Source organism: Rattus norvegicus, chromosome 1 (genome assembly GCF_021556685.1).
Source record: "Rattus norvegicus strain SHRSP/BbbUtx chromosome 1, alternate assembly SHRSP_T2T, whole genome shotgun sequence".
NCBI classification, from domain to species: Eukaryota; Metazoa; Chordata; class Mammalia; order Rodentia; family Muridae; genus Rattus; species Rattus norvegicus.
The window spans coordinates 227833909-227852332 of NC_141534.1; the positions used below are offsets into that span (position 1 = coordinate 227833909).

Genomic DNA, 18424 nt, shown 5'->3' on the forward strand with positions numbered 1-18424 from the left:
TTTGGTACTTACTTTTTAAAATTAACATGTAAAATTTATGTATATAGATGTTTTGTCTGCATGTATGTCTGTGCATCATGTGCTTGATACACAAAGAGGTCAGACAAGGACATTGGATACCCTGGACTGAAGTTATAGATGGTTATGAGCAGCAGTATGGGTGCTGGAAATCAAATCTGCATCCCCTGGAAGAGCTATCAGTACTCTTAATTACTAAGCCATTTCTCCAGACCTGAAGTATTACTTTAGATAAACTCCGGTAATAGTATTAGCATTCATACACATGGCATTTTCACATTGTTTTCAGAAAACTTTTACTTGAATTGTAATCAGCTGGTGCTCATTAAACTTCCCTTTCAAAAGCTGTTAGTATGTATCAGTAAGGTTTTTTTTTTTGAAAGTTGACAGACCAAAGTTCCAGCTTCACCATCCAATCAGACCAACCCTAAAGCCAGCCAACTTTCTGCCCTGTCTACATTCCTTTATTTTTCCCTCCCTCCCTCCCCTCCCCTCCGCTCCTTCCCTCTAATTAAAGTTTTTCTAGTTCTGTGTCTGTCTTTGTGTGCCTTCAAGTTATCATAGTTAACTCTCTATAACCTTTAAAAAAAAATCCTATGACCTCACTAGAGTTCCCTTCGTTTATTTCAACTGAAAGAATAGAATTGTGGGGCCAGATATATACACTTATTTATTGAAATATATGACCTTTGCTCCTTATTCCAAGCTACAGTGATCCATGTGATATCAGAGGTCTTTGCTCCTTTTCTCTGAAGAAGCAGAACCTTGGGTACCAAGTTCTCAGTGAACACAGTGCTGCATTCTGCTCATGACAGCCTGTGAGGTTGTGATCAATGACATCAGCTTCTCCTCTACTGACTAATTTAGCTATATGAGTAAATACACCCCGTGAGAATAAATGAGCTCAAAGGCTGCCTGTCACTCCATAACCATGGACACAGTTCCTGAATGTGAGATGCTGTGAATGATGAATAGATGTGATACAAGGTGCTAATTTTATTTGTTTATGTTTCCATGGTGACCAAATACAACCAAACGCAACATGATAGATATATAGGCTATTGGTAGTTTAAGATGAACGGATATTGCAAGGGAAAATCTTAGAAGGATGTTCCTCCAAGGTCACAGATATAGGGGCAAAGGCTGGTACATAAGTATAGAAGCAGGGCATTTTCGTTGTCTATCGTCCAGTCTTCTTTGCTGAGTGACCTTCTGATAACGAGATGCATATTTATTAATGCCTAAATCACATGGGAATAGGAAGCTTCTGTTGTAGCAGAATTAATAAACAATTCAAAATATACCACCTCTATTACCTTATAATGACAAAATTCTAACTTTAGTACTTTACCATGGAAGAAGATGATGAAGATTAAAACGCAGCCATCTGAATGATTTCAATGATATTAAAGTGACTATTCTGCAAGATCCAAGTCCAAATACTCTTTTACCATATTCTTGTTCTTGTTAGTTGTATAGGTTGTATAGTAATGAAAAAAGAAATGTTTGTCTCGCCTCAGTTGACGCTTTCTTCAGAATCTCTCATTCTCTCATGAAATTTGCCAGCTTGGACCCTTTGCTAATGTTTAGTACAAGACTCTCCTATCCCCCCACCCCACCCAAGATCTTCATGCTCTATGATCATACATATTTCTGGGTGGAAGGAAATAACAGAAAATATAGGCCTAAGAAGAAGGAGACTGGAGGAGATTTAAAAAGAAAGATAAATACATCCACCTGTCTGGAAACCCTGCTCAAATGCTTAATTCATTGTTTAAAAAGGATACTTACCTCTTCCCTTAGTGCAATTTCCATCTGCTTTAGAGCCCTAGGAAGGTGGGAGTTTGTTTTTTAAATAAGAAATTGAAATTAAAACAACTGTTAATTATTCATGTCAACAGTATATGGGGTTCGCATAAACTACACCCAAACTTCATTTTAACCTATAGCATCAATTGGGTGCTTTATCAAAACTGTTACTGAGGGTCCCAACACAGTAAGTCCCCAAATCCTAGAGGAGAAAATAGTGAAATTGACAAAGAGCAGAACAAAAGAGTTTGAAGGTTGCATTAGCATGGCTACAAGCCCCAGAATAATTAATGTAATTTTTATGAAGATGAATATTTATACTTCAGGTAACAGCTCTATAGGAATTTGCGGTTAGATAACCACTTTCCATATTTGTTCAACCTTCATTAAAGAATAAACATCTATTTAAATGACTCTCATAAATTTAATTACTTTTGTCTTCAGATGTATTTGAATATTTCTCCTTTTGCTCTACAAGACGGCAAGTTAAATAAAGGACAGACATACACCTTTGTCCGTTATAGGCAGACCCCAGAACTCAGAGCTCTTTTATACTGGCCAAAGCAGTTTACTCAAGCGACAGACACAGACACAGACAGGGGCTGAGGATCCAACAGTACTAAATACTGGGCCAGAACAAGCAGTTTCTGGGAGGTCTCTCCTAGAGCCATCTGAAAGTATTTAAGGTCTTCAGAGACGCAGAGAAACACTAGTGTCCCAGCAATTACTATTAGTACCCTTATGAAACCTGCTCAAATGGGTCTGCTTGTCCCTTTGGCAATGTCAACACACCCAGAAAGTGTTTTCATAAGAAAGGGACCTGCTGTAGACATTAAACCCACTGTTTCCTTGATCTTGGACTACCCACCCTCCAGAATCTGTGATTAAATTTCTTTTCTGTTCTTTTTTCTTCTTCTTTCTATTTTTAGATTATCTAATCTAAGACACATTGTTACAGCAGCTTGACCAGACTGTGGCATCTGTATATGAAAAGTGAGAAATAGTCCTAGTATGAAGACTCTAGGAATTGTATTTGCAGTCAACGTAGTTATGCATGAATTTATTTGATACTCAAAGATCAACCAACTACTAGGTGGAACTATTATCTTGAAAATATATTAAAGAAATATTTTAGAAACTATATAGAAAGGCAATATAAACATTGGTAGCAACCATCCTCTTCTTTGTAAGTTTTGTCTGTTCTCCTAAATTATTGATAACAGGTACTCTGGTTAAATTTATGGTATAAAGAATTAATAATGCTCCAACTTGGCATGGTCACAGATCTTACCATGTGGGGGTTTACTCTAGTATAGAGCCATTATACTGCCCTTATAATCCAAATGCATTGCCTTTGCATTAGAATAGTATCTCCTGGCAACAGCTGTGCAGAAATAAGAAACACACACACACACACACACACACACACACACACACACACACACACACACACTGGTTTCTGTACCATACTAACATTCTTAAAACCACAAAAAATGTGTGAAATATGAAAGAACCAAAGGGAAATGTATTTCTATCTTCTTTGGTTAAGCCTCAAAAGTCAGAGCGAGAAAAAAGAAAATGAAAAAAAAAAGCCCTATTCGTTTAAGAAAATGAATCTTAACTTCGAGCAATTGATTTCTGGAGTCACCCACCGCACACCAAATATGATACAATGGTATCACCTTCTGTCACAGACATTGCCATGGCTTAAGCAGAGAGAACATTTAATAGGAGGCAGCCTAGGGAAGGTTGCTTTAACTCAGTCATCAATAATTCATTTACTGAAATAGGAGTAGAGGGATGAAATGACAGCAGACAGTGAGACAGTTCCGTTTGTAGCAAGGAACTCTGTAATGTCCACAGTAATGCAAGCTGCAATGACTGTAATGTCCACAGTAATGCAAGCTGCAACGAATTGAGGCAAATCGGGAGCAGAAGGCAGGTGTTTCTAGTCTCTTCTTATGATGTTATTTCTTTATCATCAATAACACAGATTCCACATATAATCATTTGAGCACTGAAAGAGTGGTTGAGAAAAAGAAACTACATAGCTTTATACTTCTGAGGTGACATCCTTCACTTCAAAACTTTGGTACCAATCATAATCATGTAAGTCTAAGATATGATTTGCATAGTCTTGGGTTATATTCTTTATTGACATTAAAAATCATTGAGCCATTGGTTTCCTATGAAGTCAATTACAAATTCAATCTACTAACAATCAATACAGATTTCATCACTGTAGTTAGCCATGATGTTTAGACAAATACTCATTGAAAAAATAAACAAATGCAGCCAAGGAGTAGGGAATTTTAAATGCTCTCCCAAACCAATCGGTCTGATCATACAAGGTGATAGTGCATAGCATATTCCTCAACTTCCCTAATTCTCACTTTCTTAAAGTTGAAACTCTTCTCCTTAATGATCTTATATCTGGTGGATTGCTCAACTAACTTGGCCGCTGGTATAGTCTTTTCTGCTACCACTGAAACCAGACAGCAGAATGGAGACTTTCAAGTTAGAACCAACTAGAATATCTGAGTCCTGGGTCCCAAGAGTGTGGTGTGGTCACCAATAGGAGCTAACCTTCAACATCTGAGAGGCAATCAAAGGCTAGATCATTAATCTATGTTGTTTTGGGAGTCACTTGGACTACCCTGATCAACCATTCTAATGGAGGTTTCTTGTACCTGGGATTTTTGTTCCTCTATGGGTATTATGGGGAGCACTGTCAGCCAAGTAGCATAATTTCCTTTAATAAATATTAATTATTATATCCTTTAATATATTATATACAATTTGGGGGTAATTATAAAATAATGATTCCTTAGGGCTTTTCTAAAACAACCATGGTATTATTTGTCCCTTGTCCTCCTTCTACATTTTATTGACCTTTCTCCTTCAAGCTCCAGTGAATCTTTTCTCCCCCCACTCCTGTTCTTATATTTCTCACATCAAATCACCTGCATATACCACTCATACAATCACCTCCTCTTTAAAGCCAATGGAGACTATCACAGACAATTACAATTTGGCACAGTTCAGATATAAACAAACCAAGGGAAACCAAGCCCCACCAGATCTCTCTACATCACATCCTCTGCCTCTATGGCTCAGGGAGCAATGGGAGTGGGGGATAGGGCAGAAAGATCAAAAGAACCAGAATTCCAGGAAGTCCACTGTGAAACAGGCTCTCCTAGAAATGGCTGCAGAATAATAGTAATATCAACATGTTAAAGTGGAAGGAGAAAAACTTCTCAGAGTACTGCCCCTAGACAAACCAGTGCTCCTACAGACAACCAGTGACTGCTGGGAGAAGGAGAATTAGCCTTTCCAAGGATGAGCCCCATTGGTTGGTCTACACAAAATAGCCTGCCCCTGAAACCGTACCATTACTATATGGTCAGTGTAGAGTGGTTGTCATTGAAACCAAATACTCAACTGCATGAAAGGTAGATTCAGCAGGTTGTATTTATATATAATTGTGAACACACACATATACACACACACATATGCACACATATACACACAGAAAAATAAGAATAAAAGGAAGCTATCAACCTGAAAGTGGGTGATTATATAGGGGGGTTCAAAAAAGGTATCTTGGGGTGGGCTGGAGGGAGAAAGGGGAAAGGAAAGTGTTGCAATTCTATTCCAACAGAAAAAAAAATTAAGACTACAACGATTGCCATACATCTGGAATAAAGCTGGTATCATCCATCAATCAAATTCCCATTTTACTCAGTGAAGTGAAGTGACCCCCTCTTTGAGTGGGTCAAATTGGTATGCAGTGGGGTGCTCCAGAAAGAGCAGTAATGCAGTGATTCATGAACAAAAGTCCTGGAGAATGGTCAAGTTTACAAGCAAGTTTCCGAATTCAACTTGTTAGCAATCTGTATTATTTCACTACTATATCTAAGCATGTAGGTTTAAAAGGATAGTCTGAGATAGGTGGTGTTGGCACATATCTTTAATCCCAGCACTCGGAAGGCAGAGGCATGTGGATCTCTTGAGTTCTAGGCCAGCCTGGTCTACAGAGTGAGTTCCAGGACAGCCAAGACTACGCAGGGAAACCCTGTCTCAAAGAGACAAAAAAGGAAAAAAAGTCTGCCAATCACCAGTAAAACCAGTACTCAACCAGATTTTTTACATATGGACAAACTGGTCAGCGCTATTATAGCACACACACACCTTTGATAATGGTCACCGTCACCACAGCATTTCAAGGCAAAAACATACCACAGGTAGATTTAGATTTAACTAACCAAGGGATCAAGGGGGAGGATGGGGAGGGGAACACCCATATAGAAGGGGAGGGGAAGGGGTTAGGGGGATGTTGGCCCGAAAACCAGGAAAGGGGATAACATTCGAAATGTAAATAAGAAATACTCAAGTTAATAAAGAAAAAAAGGAAAAAAAAGAAAGAAATGTTTAGCTACAAGGCTCAACCCGTTGGTTTTCCATTCTTACCAACAGCATATCTGTACATTCACATCCTAAAGGAGGACATTGGGCATTAACCTGATCCAGATATTTTGCATTTACGTCTCCCCTTTTCTCTCTGCAAACTTTTCTGTGATAAATGCAGCAAATAGATACATTACAGTCAGCTTCGCTCTAATATTTGCTTCAACAAACAGACTCTTCCAACATGATTGATACATTAGGGACTATGCTGGCAGATGTAGGATTGGCATTAATTTATGTGCAATTCTCTCCTAGAACGTCTAGGTGAAATAAAGAAAACAAAACAAAACTCATCAGATAAACTGAACATGTAGGCACATGTAAGCACACAGCTCCCATCTTAGGACACAATGATCCACATGTGGTCACTCTGGTCACTCTTCAGCTTCTGCCTGCTCTCCGGTGGCCTTTCTTTCATTTCACAGTCACACGGGGGCCTTCCCCCTGCACACCTTCCCTTCTGCTTAGCACTCTGTCTGGTTTGTACTTTCCCTCACTGCTGCTGTTTTGTTTTCTCCTCTCAGTATTAGCATTTATCATTTTCTTGCATGTAGAGTGTGAGCCGGTGCTTGTAAGAGAAATAAGTATGCCTCAAGTTCTTTCCAAGGTAAAGGACCATCTTATTAGAGCTTTGACACTTTCATCACTTTAACACATAGAAAACTAGGCTACCTTTTAATTCCATCCCTATTGTGTGTGCAGTATGGCCAATGATGTTTGTGAATGCTACCGATGTTGACGTTGTCCTTTGTGTTTGGGATTTTGCTGAGTGCTGGTGGATTCTTGGGGATGCCTATACTGCACGTCAGTAGAACAGGGTGTGCAGAGGTACTCGAAGTATATTGCTTTTGTTTTAAAGGTTATTTTTAGATAAATTTTTAAGAGAAATTGTAAATTCAAAGCAAACACGAAAGACAGATATTTCTCATATCCCACCCCTAACATCACTAGAGTGCATCCTTAAATATTAAATGATTCAAGTCATTTCACACTGTCTTGTAATTGGGCTAAAAAATTCAGCTCAGGTTGCCTGAAACTCTTACACTTATGTGAAGTTTATGGAACATTATAATCTTGACAATAAAGACCAAGTTTGCAAGGAGTCCATGAGCTATAACTTAGTGCCCTTCTCTTTTTGTTTGGAAGTTCTAGTAAACTCCACTTATATCAATTTATGCATTATTGTTTTTGCCACAGACCCCAGTTATTATATACACTTGGTTGTTAGAAAGTTTCTCTGGGTTGTCTGGTTTTATCTGAGCTTGTTGATTTACTTAACCAATGCTACCTATGAAAATCTTCCCCAAAGGGAAACAGTGGATTGCAAATAGCATGACTCCAACTTGAACATGCTAAGAAGAAGTCACAAGAAATTTTCTAAATTTTAATGTTTCCTCAGGAAATCTCTGAAGTATGAGAAAGAAGAGATGAACTAATGTGGTTTAGTGACCAGGAATATCTGCTGCTGAGACTATCAGGTGGGAAACACCATTGCCACTTACCCACTGAAAAAGGATAAAAATTCTGCTACCCAATGGATCTCCATTTTCATTTGTATTCTAAAAACTCCCATAGTGAGTGGGGAGACACATTAGGCCTCTTCATTAGGAAGGGGGATCAGAAAGAGAATGCAGCCCATGACTGGCAAAATGCTTTGGATGTTCTATTGTGTCCTGGTGTAAAACCCAATCTGTGACCATAACTCCAATGTCCAAACATACATGTTGAATTTAACAGTAAGTGAAACTTTGGGAATTACTCTTGTCTTGTTCCCTCCTCCCTGAGCACACTTATCTCTAAAAAAAAAGTGCTATGGACTAATTATCTCAGAAGGAAACATCTTCACTTCCATTTGTAAGTTTTGGAGGTGCTGAGTCATCCCCCAGGGCTCTGCCAGCAGCTACTTTTTCCTCTATAGACAACTTCACTTTCATATTTCGAAATTTCAGTAAAAAGATACCCGTTTCTCCTGCTGTGGCTTAAAGACCATTTGTTACCCAGACTTTTGAAGAGAAGACTTCTCTCAGCATAAGCAGAGAGCAGAGCTCCCGGTCAGCCACATGCCAGCCTGCCTCTGAATCTTACTTGTTTTCATTGCTTGCATCATAACGAGGCATCGGATCCAAGTCATTCCCATTCACATCGCAACTTGCCAGAGCATCCTACGACCATGAAGAAAAGAGGGGAAACAGACTGTAGTTAGAGATACCCCGCAAACTCATGAATTCTTAAATGCATTTCTGCAAGAGAGTAATTAGGTTAATGAAAATACTCATGGTTCACTAGCATCAGACACTTTAGGAAGAGACTGCTGGTTCAATAATAATCATTGCTCTATTATTTCTTTTAGGTGATATAGTGTGTGTAGACCAAAAGACTTCCCCTTTATTACCCAGAGTGACCCAGTTTATGAGATACTTATCTTGTAGCAGTCCACATTTTCTAAGCACTTTCCTAATATCTAGAAGCAGTGATATATAGATATATGTAAATATATATATAGATATATGTAAATATATATATATGTGCCCCTTACTCGATGTCCTGAGCTTGCAATAATTTTTATCATATTTTGGTGATTTTTAGAAGAAAATGCAATTATTCTCACATAAGTGACAAGCCAGGTAAGATATGAGATATTTATTCTATTGGTTTCCTGGGATCTGTATTACACAACATTAGTCTTCTTTCAGGAATAATTTCTATTCCATAAAAGCCTTCAAGTCAGGCTCGCACTATTATCCTATAGCTGCGAGAACAGCCCAAATGATGAGCAAAGCTGTCCTAAGCTAAGGTTTAAAATGAGAAAACGGAACCTCTGAAGCCAGAGTTGGATTTATTTGTTTGCTTTCAAAAAGTGGTTAGGATAAAAGCTCCTGAACACTAAAGAGAACTCACAGGGTCACTTCTACAGTTTAATTTTTTGTTCCTGCATTTTACCTGTTTCAGACTATCATTAATTCCCCTAGGCTTCATGATTGCTTCTATGCCCAATATTAATAAAAGTCAATATTATCTTTGCTTCCAGTCTTTATTAAATGCTTGCGTTTCTGAAAATACATTGTACTCCACAGAGTTTGAAATGTTTTGTAGAATTAAGCACAATACATGATGCATATAACGTTGTTAGGTTTTGCTTCCTGTACACGGGAGCCCTGATTCCTCTTAGTGGTTGTCAGAGCTGAAAGTACTTTGAAATGAGTGACAGGAAACAGAGGCACCAAACAGACTATTCTATAGTCTATCTGGACATGAAACAAATCAGACAGAAGTTCAAGTCTTTGGTCTGAATAATAGAGAATGCTTTTCTTGGCCACCAAGTAAGAAGTGGGATAGTGGCTTCATTGATAACTGAACAAATACTCCTAGAGAATGTTCTTTCAGAATGAAAACATAAGAGAGGCACAAACTGCCATCATAATTAGGTAGACATGAATTTCGCTTACTGAAGTCCAGTCTGCAGCAGGTAGAAGCATACACAGGGAGCCCTCCTGGCATGTGAGAAGACAAAGGTCCTTTCTCCAACTAGAGTTCTGATCTCATATCTCACCCTGGATAACTGACTTCAATCTCCAGAGTTTAGTTAGTTTACTTATATCTGAGGGGAGTGAGGCTTCAAGTTCTATACTGAAAAGAGGCATACATTTATCTGGATGTGCTTGGCCACAGGGTGTGGTTAACCACTGACTCATTCAAAACAAAGCTAAACAAATCTTCAGCTTCTTCTCGAGGAAGGGATGGGTGGACATGTAGTACCAGGAGGTAAACGAGAAGTGGGTCTCTTTGCAAGGGATAGAGACCATTACAGAAAATCACAACCAATCAAAATACAGAAATATGCAGTCTGGTCTACAAAATGCTCCTACACCTCGGGCTCACGAACCCTGGAGCAGAGGAGGCAGAATTACTGTAAGAGCCAGAGAATCAGGGAGGTTACTGTGAGACTGTGTCTCCTAGTCATGTCAGCAGCTACACCCGCCTACTCTCATCAATATAGCTGCCGAAGCAGGAGCTGAACAGGGACAGTAGACATGCCAAAGTAGATTGGGTAAGTCCACAGGTTAACCCTACACAAAGAACCACAGGCTCTAAGGAAGGCCAACAGCTACAGAAATGGTCTTCCTTAGGGAAGTGTACACCAATTATTTATCTAATATTAAATCCTCAGCACTGAAAGCATACATATGAGTAACATTACACAGACTGAGCAGGTTGTATTTGTAATTTTAGGAATGTATGTATGTATGCATGCATGTATGTATGTATGTATGTATGTATGTGTTTGTATGTAACAACAATCGGAAAAAAGAGGCCATGACTGAAAGAAAGCAGGGAGGGTTACGTGGGAAGTTTGTAGAAGGAAAGGGAAAGGGTAAGTCGTGTAATTATATTATAATCTCAAAAAAGTTTTTTAAAAAGTTGTTTTATTTTGAAAAAGATGACATAAGGAAGAAGAAGATGACAGAACAGCTGGAGAAAAGCTGTCAGTCTGCTCTTCTCCATAAAGACAGTGCACTGCCTGGCAGTTTATTGAGAAGAGTGGGCCTGGTTGGTAACAGATGGTATTGGTGGCAGGGTTTCTAATACCCAATAGTTCTCCTTTTGAAGGCCACCCCATTGAAGGCATGGGGAATTAAAGAGAGAAAAGCTATCTTGTGATCCCTGTGCTGTAAGATCTCTGTGCTCCCCTTTCATAAGGAAGGAACAACACACAGAACCTGCCATATCTCCCACTGCATTCGCCAGCAGCTCTCCCACTCCTGGACCATCCCAACAGGAGTGCCCTACTTCCAAAGAGGGAAGACTGGTGGCCACAGCAAACACTCACGTAGTTTTGCATCAGATCGGGGTGGGTTCTCTCGATGCCATCATCCAGGATAGTCACCACGATGTTCTTCCCCGTGTAGCCTCTCTTCCAGGCTCCTTCAATATTCATGTCCGACTGGCAAGGATGTGTGTTGTCACTGCAGTGCTAAAAAAATGAGAGGGCCATTGTAGATTACTCAATAGTAGTGAGTAGGTGGGAGAATTACCCACTTTAGAAGACAGTACTGAATAAAGAACAATTTGGTTTGCTGCCTGAGAGAAGGGAAGCACTCATCCCCAGAGTGCTAACTGAGAGAGGACAGAAAGACGTATACAGTGATGGAGGATAAATATGAACTGGTAAGTACTGGGCGCCAGTATGAGTACCATAGATGGGATTTAAAAATCCAGCATGTCAACAGAATATGGGATAATTCATTGTCACCATATACAAATGAACTATAAATAACCACTGTTGCATTTCATTAGCTACCTCAAGAGGTAGCTAGGCACCTAGGACCCAAACCAGCTACAACTGGGACTGACTCAAGCTCCACTTTACAGCTAGTCCGAGGTACTGTGAGACATGAACAACAGGTTCTCTAAATGCTTTTCAGTAAATTAACAAGGGTACACAGATTCACTCAGTGCTGCTTTGAGAAAGGCAGGAATAGTACCAAGCCAAGACATGTACTCTACCTAGCAAACTGGAGAGCTTCAAGGGGCAGGCTGAAAACATAACATCCTGGCTCACTGTGTGCAGAAATTTCATTCAGCAAGATCTACAGTGTCCAAACAGATTGGAAAAGGAATGGAGCCAGCAGCTTTTTTCTAATATAATTTACTAATGTTGGTTCAGCCCACATAATTGTTCCTTTCAAGTCTATCTCTTGGAAATACTCCGGAGGGTTGCTGTTTTCCAGGTTCTTACGAGTCAGGAGAAGCACAAGGCAAGGGACATGGGACTGTGTAATGTCATGCAACACCAGCGCCTGCTTGCTATTCGCTACTCACTACGTTCTTCCTGCCTCTCAGCAAATAGCTCCACTCATAGGAAATGGAAAGAAATGTCAAGTTTTCTCCGCTCCAAACATAACATAGATCCCACTGGCACTGATGGATTTAACACACATTGTATCGGGCACCTAATGCAGGCTCAGTATGGCTGCAAACAAAACACCTTAGGTGTTCAGCCTAGAGGAGGGCCGCAGAACACAGAAAAATGAGCAAACAAGACAACTGTGATTGTTCACTGTGTTTCAATGGGAGGGAAGGAGGGAGGGAAGGTAAAAAGAAGGGAAGAAGGGAGGGAGAGAGACAGACAGATACATGGAGAGAAAGAGAGAGAGAGACAGACAGACAGAGAGAGAGAGACAGAGACAGAGACAGAGACAGAGACAGAGACAGAGACAGAGAGGAGTCCTTTGGGGGTGAATGTTGAGGGACCTGAGTGCACTGCTTTAGGAACACAGAAGGAAAATTCAGTCTCTGAGAAAGTGAAAGGTGTGTGGTGGTCCTATGACTGTTGAGGACTTGCTGGATGTGTCCAAGTAAGAACACAGGGACTAGAATCCTGTTCAGTGCAGCAAATGCTAGGACTGTGATGTGGGGAAGGGTATGGAGAGAAAAGGTGGGGACTGCTGAAGGAAAAGGCCATTCTGGGCCCTCGACATCCAGTGTTTACCCTGTTCTACTGACCCAAATACCAGTATTTTTCCTCCCTGCAGTTTCCTGAGAACATTTCTGGACCCACACAGCCTTCTGTGGCTCACTCTTCTTTTTCCTTCCCAGGACCTTAGGAACACAGGCATGCAGATGCACATACACATGTATGCTCCAACTCATGCTCACTGACTTCCGTTGTGTTGTATTGCTCACTGCTGAATCTTGTACATCTGTCTCCTCAACTGACCGATGAACTGAAATCTAACCTAAGATTTCATAAACACTGTTTAATCAATATACTCAGAATCAAAGAGTAGCCTCAGCTTTATTTCCAGTTAAAATTAAAATTATGCCTCCTGCTTTGACCTCTTCAGCAATGTCTGACCAGTTACTAGTTTTGCTAAGAGAACTGACAGGGAATAGAAGTGTTGCAGAATGACAAACACTCATCTTTCCAATCGTTCCCTTTCAGTCAAGCATGTGAGCCTCTCTTCACCAAATACTCTAACTTAACCCAAAACGGTGTTAACAAGTTTCCATTTTATTTTGCCCCCAAACCTGCTGTGAGCACCTGTGGTACACATTGTGACTGGGAATCACATTAGTGTGGCTGAGAGGTAGGCTGAAGGAAGGAAACGCACAGGATACGGGCAGGCCACAAATGGAAGAAGCATCCAGGAGCGGATGGACGCAGGCTGAGGTTGTAATTAGGAAAACTGAAGAACATTGGCTGTCAATGGAAAACATGTGTGGTGGAGTGAGCCATGGTCTTTTGGAACGTTCCCACCTCTGCTTCTGCCGAATCCAACTTGGATCATTTTAAACAATCTGCTACTACATTTTGTATTCGTTCTATCCAATCAGTGATGGTAGTTGGGAGCTGTGCAAGTGATAGATTCATTTAATAATCTTAACATGGAATATAGTCCAAATACCAATGAGGAAATGATATTAATAATAAAAATCTGATGAGGATGAATGACTTAAGAGAAGCAGATGGGTAATGAGTCAGAGGCCATTTGCAGAATCTGCTAAGAGCAAGGTACAGAGTCTTGAGTCCTCAGTGGGAACCACTGAATGACTGATATCATCTAGCAATGAGGTGAGAATAGCCTCACCAATTCCTAAGAAAGAGCCTGATGAACGAGATCTTTGTACTGGCTTAGGTCTCCTTGCTAAATATTCATGTTAAAGCAGTGTTCTTGCACGAAAGCACACATACTGGACATGGTTCTCATATTCGCAGCCAATTGCATTGCGATCTCTGTGGTGACAAAAGCATTGTATATAGAATGATGTCAACATACATGTGCCCACAGGCTGGAGCTCACCAAGGGACCAATGGAAACTAGGGCATATTAGAACTGGAGAAATCACATGCACACACAGTTTAGGTATTTACAGCCACATGTGTACCTTCCTTCTGAATAATGCTATTCTGTTGGTGTCATTGCACAGCTGACCAAGTTCTCAGAAACCACAACGAGCATATGAAATGGAAAGACATCACAGATGCTAAGTGTACCACTTTCTTAACCAAGCAAGCTCTTGTGTCCTCAAAACTATACCTCAGGGTATGCTCAATGGACAAACAGTTTGTAACCCCATAAGTTACCCAAATATACACTTGTTGTTTCTTCATCAGCATTTACTCAGGAAAATAGGAGGGAAAAGACGCTCATTTTAAATTTCTCTAAATTGTGAGACTTTCTGTGATGGTTTAAATAAGAGTTGCCCCTGTAGGTTCATATATTTGAATGTTTTGTCAAAAAAGCCTGCAGCAGGTCAGGAGTTGCAGAGTCAGTCTCTCTCTCTCTCTCTCTCTCTCTCTCTCTCTCTCTCTCTCTCCCCCCTCTCTCCCTCCCTCCTTCCCTTTCTCAGGATGTAGTTGTAGCTCTCACCTACTGCTCTAGCAACTACCTTCAAGTTGCCGTGATCCCCACAATGATGACAATGGACTAAATCTCTGAAACCATAAGCCAACCCTTAATTAAATATATCCTCTTATAATAGTTGCCTTGGTCTTAGTGTATAATGATAGCAATAGAACAATGACTAATGCACCCTCCTCGTGAACTACCTTCATTGTGTTTGCTGTTCTAAGAGCAGAATCTAAGACCTATGCTATATGTTAGGCAAATGTCCTAACCATTAACCTGCATCCCCAGCTTTTGAACTGAGGTATTACAAGTTGGTAATCTGCTGACATTGAAAATAACCATTTTTCAAAATAAACATTGATGATGTCATTGTTCAGTATTGTCAGTAGCACATAATCCTGCAATTCTGACTTTGTAATAATCGTAAGAAAAGAGAATTAAATAAACAAAAATGTGTACTGGAAGGACATTAAGAGATTTTCCTCTTTGGTTTTCTTAATGTTTAGACAAACACCATGACTTGGGAGAAAAGGTTTTGTCTGTCATACACATTACTGAGGGAAGTCAGGGCAATAACTGACAACAGGAACTTGGATGCAGAAACTGAAGCAGAGACCTTGGAGGAATACTTCTTACTGGCTTGTTCTCCATGGTTTGCTTGATTTGCTTTATTATAACCCCAAGGCCACCTACTAAGGAATGATACCTCCCAAAGTGGAGGGCCCTCTCACATCAATAATTGATCAAGAAAAATTTTCTATACTCTTGTCTACACAACAATCTGCTGAAGGCAGTTTCTTAGTTAAGGTTCCCTCTTCCTAGATAACTCTAGTTTGTGTCAAGTTGACAAAAATTAACACATAGAATTTAGAATTTAAAGAGTTGTAATACATCAAATAGGAATAGAATTGATGTTCCTCTAAGTGAAAAATGTAAACTACCAGGTCCTTTCCCTAGTCAACTTTGTATTAACTTCTTCGTGTGAATAGCAATGTGAAATCATCCAAGGAAGTCCATTGTTTTTCAATACCACAGAACTCAACAATAGTAGCTAAGAACATTTGTTAGATGGGAATATGAGTTCTGCATGCTTCTCTCTGGCTGAATGGTATGTCAAGCTGCTTAAATTATTAAAATTATGTCTTCTGTTTAGACATAAACACTAGAAATAGATATCAGAGAAGATTAAAATCATCACAGTGCTGGTATAATGATCCTGTTACTTTTGACAACAGCACATTCATAGGAGCCCTCAGTGTGCCCGATTGCTTAAGAGAAGAAAAACTTAGCTTAAAATATGAAAAGGATGGGTAGGTTATTGCAACCTAACAAGAGGATTTTCTTCTCTTTCTGTGAAGTCAGGACAGGCAACCCTAACAGGGCAGTGAATCACTGTTAGGGGCAGCTGGGAAGACCTGAATAACGATTTCACATTTGCAGTCTCCTTCCCTGGTCATATGACTTAGCATATGTTTTGTAACTTCTTCTTTGTCTGAGACCTAGATTAAACCTCAAGGACTTGACCATAGGGATTGCACCAAAGCCATGGTAGTGACTCATGTGTAGTGACTGAGAAAGAGAAATGCCAATAGAAGAGGAGGCCAGGGGTTAACATCCAGGCCTTCTGGAGCCTGGCTCATTCAGGTTTTAGACCAGTAGTATTCAAAAATGCTCTGAACTGGCAAGTGCAGATATCTCTCTGTGTGTAAATGGTTAGTGTGCTTCCCGTGCCACAGATATACGCATGGTTTCAGGAGTGCTCCTTATTCTCATAGCTGAAAGCAACACCACTGTGAACCATAGAAAGATCCTCAGGTCACAGATGTGGTTGCTGGTGCACTGTGTTGGTTTCGTGGTTTTCCTAAGTACTTTTATGATCTTCCTAGTTATGGGAGAGTGTGGGAAGGATGAGAGCACTCGTAAAGAAATGACATTGAAGAAGCCTGTATACCAGCTGAACCACTAAAGAGCAGAGAGAGGCTGAGGAAGATCTCTAGAGCTTTGTAAAGACATGTAATAATCAGAGAGATGCTGCGTGTTTCTTGTCTAAAAATAACCCAGACTTTTGGAGGACAAAGGTTAAAAGGAAGAAGATGGGAAATAAAAAAAAAGTGGAAAGATGTGAAACTGAAGAAGAGTTCTGAGAATAGAGATGTTTAGACATCAGACCATGGTTCATTACATAAAACATGAACCCACACATGATGTGGGCAGTCTGCAGGAAGGAAGCCAGTCCAGAAATGAGAAAACTTACATACCAGGTTGAAGAAGATCAGTAGAAGAGATGATCTTAAAAGTGTGAAGGATGGATCATGGATGAACTACCTGTGCCAAATACAGTGATTCTAAAAAGAACTCAAAGACCGCTGTATACTCTGCAGAACATTGTCTTCAGGAAGAGCCTGTGTTTTTCTGCTCAGAATCCAACATTCATGTCAGGATTTTCTGATAATACATATTTTATTTTCTCGGTGCTTTAAAAGTCAATTTTAACTGATGCTGTCTAATACCTTCATAATCTTTTGAGTTCACTGTAAAAAGATTCAGTAAGCCATGGATTGACATTATTTACAGGGTATGATGATCAACTGGTATGTTGTTGTTGTTACTTCAGTTTGACAGATGCATAGAAAGCTGGTAACTGTTGCTGACTCATGTGTCTGTGAGAATGATTCTACAAAAGATTAGCATTTGATTAGATACACTGCATTAGAGAACACAGTCCTCACCTATACAGTGGGCCAACACACTGAGGGTTCCAATAGAACAAAGGTCATAGGAAAGTCATTTTTTTTATTGAACTGGAACATCCATCTTTTCCAGGCTTTGGGCATCAGTGCTTGGTCTTGGGCCATCAGACATAGACAGAGTCCTAACCTCAGAACTCCTTGTTTTCAGCTCTTCAGATTGAGTGAAATGACATCACTGGCTTTTTAGATTCCCAGCCTATGGTCAGTGCATCATGAACCTTTCAGGCTCCTTGACCATATGATAACTCCCCAAATTCTGTCTTATATATTCTACTTTTTTATTGATTTTATTTCTTTGGAGAAGACTGATTCATATAGAAAGGCTATTATGATAGACAGTAGAAATCAATTATAAAATACAGAAAGAGAAAAGTGTAGTAGCCATTATTTGTCATTCTGGGACACGAGGACAAAGGCAGGATGATTATGAAATAAAAGCAACATACTGAATGTGAAAGCAGGATCAGGTATGGTAAGAGACAGGAGAGAAGTCCAGAGGGTCAGAAGAATGAATAGAAATATGTAGCAGTGGTGGGCGTGGGCAGGAGAACTACTAGAAAGTCCCAGATGCACATGCCAGGGAAGCAAGAGGTTCCCAGTATCCAGTGGGGATGACATTAGCTGAAATACCCAACAGCAGGGAGATAGAACCTGAAGAGACCACCTCCAGTATAGAGGCATGGCTCCCAGTTGAGGGATGGGGTCATCCACCCATCTCAAAAATTGTAACTCAGAATTGCTCCTGTCTAAAGAAAATACAGGGACAAAAAAAATGGAGCAGAGACTGAAGGAAAGACCATCCAGAGACTGCCACATCTTGAGATAAATCCCATCTGCAGACACCAAACCCTAACGCTTTTGTTGATGCCAAGAAGTGCTCACAGACAGGAGCCTAGTATGGTTGTCCTCTGAGAGGCTCCACCAACACCTGACTAAGACAGATGCAGATACTCACAGCCAACCATTGAACTGTTCCCAGGGACCCCAATGGAAGAGTTAGGGGAAGGGCTGAAGGAACTGAGGAGGATT

General features: G+C 40.1%; 1 protein-coding gene across 4 annotated transcripts in view; it reads right to left on the minus strand.

Annotated features, from left to right (window-relative positions):
* Positions 1-18424, minus strand: part of Pcsk5 (proprotein convertase subtilisin/kexin type 5) — a 431011-nt gene that overhangs the window by 290109 nt on the left and 122478 nt on the right. For all 4 annotated transcript variants that reach the window (XM_087575048.1, XM_087575031.1, XM_087575011.1 and 1 more), the window contains exons 4-5: positions 11123-11266; positions 8380-8456 (exon numbers count right to left, since the gene is read on the minus strand). Coding sequence is in view for 3 of the 4 variants with exons in the window: in XM_087575031.1 (XP_087431157.1) it covers positions 8380-8456; positions 11123-11266 (221 nt within the window). In the remaining variant the exon portion in view is untranslated. The remainder of the gene's footprint in view (positions 1-8379; positions 8457-11122; positions 11267-18424) is intronic.